A 7,268-nucleotide genomic window follows, 5' to 3' on the forward strand; every position below is an offset into this window, starting at 1 on the left:
ATTTTTCATTCATATAGAAAGCCACCACTTGCCAATGGAGGGCTACAAATTCTTACCTATAATCGGCACTTGCGGCCATTGAGCAGGGAAGGATCTTTTTCGTGACAGCGCCTACGGCCACGCGGGACCTCAGTTTGTATGGTCGTATCCGAAGGACCGGTCTCCATGCCCAACAATGGGATTGGAACCCACTACTTACATGTAACAATAAACTCTTTACTCCGTGACTCTGGAGCAGACGCTCTTGAAAACCACAGCGCCACGCTGGTGAGTTGGGACCTAATTGGGTCCTTAGTAGCAGGATTTTTTAACTGTGGCGCTAAGGGATTTTAATTGTGACGGGACGCCACTTAAAACGGCCCATGGAGAACCATGCACATACATGAACAATACTATATTTTATTTCTTTTAATTTCAAAGAAAATCGGAGATTGGGTAAAAAAGGATTGATTGAAATGATTTGAGGTATGAAATTGTATATCATGCACTGTGCTACCAAATTGGTATAACTAAAAAACATAACCATTGCTCCATCCTATACACAAAAACAATTTTTTAATAATATTTAAACTCATATAGTTATTATTGTTATTTTTTTTTTGGAAATAAAAAATAGAAAAATGAAAGATTCCTAAAACAGGTAATTGTAAGTAGTGCATTTTCATTTATAATCCTGCTCTATTTATTGATAATGAATTTGTAAAAAAAAAAATGTTTTACATTTTCACGTTGGTAAGCAAAATATTTTATCATATATAGTGTGATATTCGTGGCTATGACATCTCGCACTTTATGCACAGAAGAAATCTATGAAAAGTTATTAATTGTGATGATTTATGCTATGCTGATTACAATTTTCTATTGCAGTAATGAATTTAGTTACTGACGCTTGTAATCCATCTTATAATTTATCACATGTATACAACCGACTACATTTGATTGTATTCAAAATTTATTTATAAGAAAAGTCTGGACCCTTCTGCTTTCATGAAGGTTTCATTCATTTTCTTTTGTAGAATTATAAATGCTCGGAAAACAATTGAAAACAATGGATTTATTTTTTTTTTTAATTTTTTGTAGGAGTCTTTCCGATAACGGAATTGCCGTTATACCGGACAATGCCTTTAATGGTTTACAAAACCTTTTATATCTGTTAATCTTAGTTTTACTTATTTTGACATTCTGTATGTGTACTTATTTTAGGTACTAGGTAGTAAGCTGTGCATATGTACATGTGTGTTACCATTACTTTTGTAACATTTCTTATTCTTGGTTTGGTTGGATGAAAAATTCCCACAAACAATACAAATCTTTGAGCATACAGGGCAAAAAACACGGGCTCCCCCAAAGTTTGTAATGGTGGGATCATGTGACAAGGAGAAGTAAGCATCCCTTGTCGAATCCCCAATCCCATCTGAAACCCAGTAGATCTATTGACATTTTTCTAAGGAAATACAAACACGTAGAGGATATTGCACGGCATATCTGCTTTATTTGAAACTATTTTTACTTACGAAGTTACCGTATGGGACGGGTAAATTAATGTGATTTTATATTTAAGAAAAAATCGTAATCCCGTTTGTAACTCTTAAAATATTTACATGATTAGTTTCTCATATCTTTTTTTTTTTTTTATTTTTTGAGTTTGAATAAATTTTCGAAGAGAAAAAATGAAATAGACATATAAAATAATAAAATACTGAGACTTAAGTATTCCTTTTTTATTTAAAACAGGAAGATAATAACAGGAATAAATGGAAAACTATCCTTTTGGTATCAAATAAGTAATTACATGAAATCATGAAAAAACATGTGCATAAAATTAACAATTAAAATAAAAATTGAAATATATATATATATATATATATATATATATATATATATATATATATATATATATATATATATATATATATATATATATATATATATATATAGCACTAAGAAACCAACAACACTGTATATCCTAAATGTCGGATCTATCAAGTAGATACAAGGTCACGGATGGAAATTTATATAAAGCACTAAAATGACCAACGACACGAACAATAAAAATTGTCAAATTTTCGGGACGCCCTGTCCCTTCCTCAGGACAAAGAAAAAAGTTAAAAAGTCATAAAAACAAAGAAAAAAGAGAAACAAAAACAACTAGCACTACTACTAAACTACTAAACACTAGATATTTACATGATTACATGTTGAATTGGAAATTTTAAAGAACACTAATAAAGAAAGAAATCCGGACCGCTATGAAATGCGTCCGGTCTATATGGTATACTCGCGTGAAGTGCGATTTACATAATTGAACGAATTAATTATGCTAATTAATTACGATAATCAGTAAATCGTACATTGTTTCATTCTCTCAAAATGGCGTAACTTTACTTAATAAAGAATAATGAAAGAAAAATAATAATGCAGGGATATTTAAACATATGGATTATGATCCATTATAAATTTTGAAGCATTTAAGGATTTATTACCGGGAAAAAATTAAACAAAAGCGTAAACAATAAATAGTTTTCTGGGTTGTCCGAGAGTTGGTGACGCAAATTAACTGTAGAGTTAACACTAAATTGAGAGAATAATCTTGTTCAGTATCATCAGGAATTGGGTCTAGTTTACGTTCATTCTGGTGAAGTCATTCAGTTTGTTAATGCCATTAGGGCGGAATGACTTCAATCTGTGCATCCAGAACTTTTCTTTGCTTTTTCTCTGAGCATCTGTCCATCTTGGGTTATGGTCAATCACCACTACTGTCATGTCCTCCCATTTGTGACCCTCAAGGTTGAAATGTTCTCCAACGGGTTCATTGAGTTTTTTGGTCCTAATGGTCGAGCGGTGGTTATTGACTCTCCTGCGGAGATCTCCTGTTTCACCAATATATTGTTTGGAGCAAACTTTGCAACTGATGAGATAAATGCAGTTGTCAGTATGACAGGACAAATTCCCTAGTATTTTGTAGCTGCGGCCTGTAACTGGGCTGTTAAAATTATCTGTGTCAGTGCTGTGCTTACAAAGAAGACTCCGAAGCAAATTCATACGACTCTTCCAAGCCAGATTTACACGACCTAGAGGAACACAAACTCTATAAGCCCAAGAGTGCCTGGGAACCTACGCCGGGCAAGTGCGGCGCGCTTGAGTCGTATATTGACGCCGTTGAGTTAGAAATAGAGAAGCTCCTTTCAATGCCAGACAAAACTCCCGACAATTTGAGTAAGGAGGAGAGATCTGCCTTACAATCATTAAAAAATCGGGATGACATTGTAATTAAGAAAGCAGACAAAGGCTCTACAGTTGTAGTAATGGATAAAGAGACTTATATGGCGGAGGCCCAAAGACAACTCTCAGACGAACGTTTCTACAAGAAACTGGACTCTGACCCTACTAAAGAATTCTCCACCGCCATTACCAAAACTCTTGACGATATGTTTGAGAAAAATGAGATTGGTATCAACGTCTATGAGACCTTAAATCCTATTGACTGTAGACCAGGACAATTCTATCTGCTTCCTAAAATACACAAAGAAGGCATGCCAGGTCGCCCCATAGTCAGCGCAATTGGACACCCCACGGAGAAAATTTCTGAATTCATCGATTTACATCTCCGTCCACACGTAGAAAGTTTGCCAGCCTATCTTAAGGACACCACGAACTACATTTACAAGACGCCCTCTACTGGCCTCCCAGATCATACCCTCCTCGTGACTATGGACGTCACATCTTTGTACACCAATATTCCACACGATGAGGGTATCGAAGCCTGTAGAGAAGTCTGGGATAGTAGATCCATACTAGTTCCTTCTACCGAGTCCCTTGCTAAGCTCCTTGAACATGTTCTCAAGTTCAATAACTTCATGTTTAATGGAGAACATTACCTGCAAGTTAATGGCACTGCTATGGGTACAAAAATGGCACCGTCTTATGCCAATGTCTTCATGGGCAGACTGGAACGCAACTTGTTACTCCAAGCGCCATTTAGGCCCCATAGCTGGTTGCGTTTCATTGACGATATAGAGATGAAGTGGGTGGAATGTCGCGAGAGCATCGAGGCATTCATTACGTTTGCCAACACCTTTCACCAGTTAATCAAATTTACAGTAGACGTATCTAATTTGAAAAACGTATTCCTAGATACTACATCTACCCTGATTGACGGTGAAATCGAATTCAGTCTCCACACCAAACCCACAGACTCCCACTTATATCTTATGCCCACCAGCTGTCATCCCCCACACACTTTTAAGGGAGTGCCTAAGGGTCTAGCCACCAGAATTCGACGCATCTGTTCTTCCCCTGCCTTATATCAGGAGCAAAGTGGTCTTCTTAAGTCCCACTTATGCAAAAGAGGCTACAATGCCCGCACCGTACAAACAGCTATTGATGAGATGGCGGGACATGACAGGCAAAACCTATTACGCTACAAGGAGAAAGACAATAGCGGCAGGGTCCCTCTGGTAACCACATACCATCCCGTCCTTAAGAGCCTTAGCGGTATCCTTCAAAAGAACCTTCCAATTCTCCATTCAAACAAACGAATGGCAGAGGTCTTTAAGGAACCCCCACTGGCTGCATACAGACGCCCAAGGAACCTTAAGGACATGGTAGTAAGAACCAGACTGGACAACCCATTACCTAACGGGGGCTTTAAAACTTGCTCTGACAGAAGATGTCTTCTTTGTAAGCACAGCACTGACACAGATAATTTTAACAGCCCAGTTACAGGCCGCAGCTACAAAATACTAGGGAATTTGTCCTGTCATACTGACAACTGCATTTATCTCATCAGTTGCAAAGTTTGCTCCAAACAGTATATTGGTGAAACAGGAGATCTCCGCAGGAGAGTCAATAACCACCGCTCGACCATTAGGACCAAAAAACTCAATGAACCCGTTGGAGAACATTTCAACCTTGAGGGTCACAAATGGGAGGACATGACAGTAGTGGTGATTGACCATAACCCAAGATGGACAGATGCTCAGAGAAAAAGCAAAGAAAAGTAGTGAATTGTTTATTTCCACAAGTATCCAAATGTTCACTCAGACGGATTTGCCGATATTCCGGAGAGTTAATATGTTGTCGGTGGACACGCACCCGGGCACGCAATTGATTGCTTGTTTCCCCGATATAAAATTCTTGGCATCCAGCACACGTTATTACATATATTACATTTTTAGTGGCACAAGACATGTTCGCATTGACTGTGAATTGTCTTCCATTAAAGTCATAAGTTGATCCTTCCATTATATGTGTACACATCCCGCAACGCGCGTCTTCACACTTAGTCACTTTGTAACTATTCTTGAAATGGGACGAACACAGAATTCTTCTAAGATTTTTGGGCTGTCTTCTGCTGTTAATAAATTTTACATCTCTATATATTTGTTGTGTTGCGTTTTCAGAACGTTGTTAAGTTGGTGTACTACGGAGGTCAAATTATGATTCCTTGGATTGTGGGTATGCACAAACGGAATTATATCCGTTTTATTTTCCTGGGTATTTGTAGACAGTAATTCTGACCGTTCATATCCTTTGGCTTTCAATATCCCGTTATCTATCAGGTTTTGAGGATATCCCTGTTTTAAAAGGTATAACTTGAGTTCTTTCAGTCGGATATCTCTGGTGTTTTCGTCACTAACGATAGCACATAAACGTCTAGCCAGATTGTATGGAATTGCTGTTTTTGTGTGATGAGGGTGACAGGATCCAAAATGTAAATACTGGTGGGTGTCAGTTGATTTGTAGAAAATATCCGTTGAAAGTTTGGTATCTTCTTTAATGACAAGAACGTCAAGGAAAGGTAATTCCATATCGCTGCTTTCCATGGTAAATTTAATGTTGGAATCTAAGTCGTTTAATAATTGGTGGAAAATTGATAATCTCTCAATGTTGTCATTCCACAGAATGAAGCAGTCATCTAAAAATCGTTTCCACTTTGATGTTATAGCTTCAGCGTCCTCCTCTCCCCATAGAGTGACAAGTCGTTGATGGAGTTTTTGCTCGAGGTATCCCAAAGTTAAGGTGGCATACGTGGGAGCCACTTTTGTTCCCATCGCTGTTCCTTTTGTTTGAATAAAATGCTCTATTCCGAAGGCAAATGTATTGTTTTGAAGTATAATTCTTAATCCTTCTAAGATGAATTCTTGCTCAAAACGATCCTGTAGTAAGTTTGGGTATCTATCAATCCAGTATTTAACCGCTTTTATACCCAAGTCCACGGGTATATTTGTGTATAAATTCACGACGTCGAATGACACGAGTTTCGTATTAGGTTGAATATGTTCTGGTAGGTGGTTGATAAAATCTATATCATCTCTTATAAAACTAGGAACCTTTTTACAATAAGGCTTTAATAAAATGTCTAACAAGTGACTCAGTCTTTGAGTTGAACAATTAGGCCCCCCTACGATTGGCCGAAAAGAGAGATCTTCGGGATTTAGACAGCAAATATATTCTCCTCTCTGAGCCTGTATGGCGTTTTTGATTTCTGATGACTTGTGTACTTTTGGTAATCCGTAAAATTGACTCTCTTTTGTTTCAAAGTTTGTGAGATAGTCTTTCTCCTTATCAGTTATATCTCCCGAGGATGGCCCACTGACAAGTTGTTTTATCTTTGCTAAAGTTTTTGTCTCGTGATTTGCATTAATACTCCCATAGTAGTTAGGGTCCTGTAGCATATTCAAAATCTTACGTTCGTAATATGTTTTATTCATGAAGACTACTCCGCCTCCTTTGTCGGCTTCTTTGATAACGATATTTTCGTCATTATGTAAGTCATTTAAAGCTTTTTGCTCTTCTTTTGTGAGATTAGATCTAATATTCTTCTTAATATTAGGTAGGTTTATATTATCTAGGGTTTCACATACCGTATCTAGAGTTCGATTTCTTCCTCGTTTTGGAATAAAGTGGGATTTATTTCTAACCAGGTCCTCTGGTTCCTCATTTTCACTATCTTCTGTTGATTCGTCGTTATCTTCGTAAAAGTATTCCCTTAGTCGTAGTCGCCTTGTATATTCCTTTACGTCCGTTTTAAGTTCTTGGTTATTCATACGTGGGGTGGGTGTATATTTCAAGCCTCTAGATAATAATTTTATCTCTGCTTTAGTTAATATCCTATCTGAAAGATTAAACACTTTAGGATCAACTTCTATTGATTCCTTGGTTTTATTTGTTTCCTCAACATCAACTAAATTTGCGCTGTTTGTTGATATAATTGTGGTATGTGCCTCTGTCCTTGGTTGGGTTTGCCACCTCCTAAAAAATAGTGC

The 7,268-nt window shown here is 37.2% G+C and overlaps 1 protein-coding gene across 1 annotated transcript; it reads right to left on the minus strand.

Moving 5' to 3' along the window:
• Positions 1 to 5,366: 5,366 nt before the first annotated feature.
• LOC134271541 (uncharacterized) lies at positions 5,367 to 7,049 on the minus strand. Its single transcript, XM_062753748.1, has one exon. The coding sequence runs from the start codon at positions 7,047 to 7,049 to the stop codon at positions 5,367 to 5,369; it is 1,683 nt and encodes a 560-aa protein (XP_062609732.1).
• Positions 7,050 to 7,268: the final 219 nt, after the last annotated feature.

This window comes from Saccostrea cucullata, unplaced genomic scaffold, assembly GCF_032062105.1.
Source record: "Saccostrea cucullata isolate Sc308-1 unplaced genomic scaffold, CSIRO_AGI_Scuc_v1 ctg8479, whole genome shotgun sequence".
In the NCBI taxonomy this organism is placed as follows: Eukaryota; Metazoa; Mollusca; class Bivalvia; order Ostreida; family Ostreidae; genus Saccostrea; species Saccostrea cuccullata.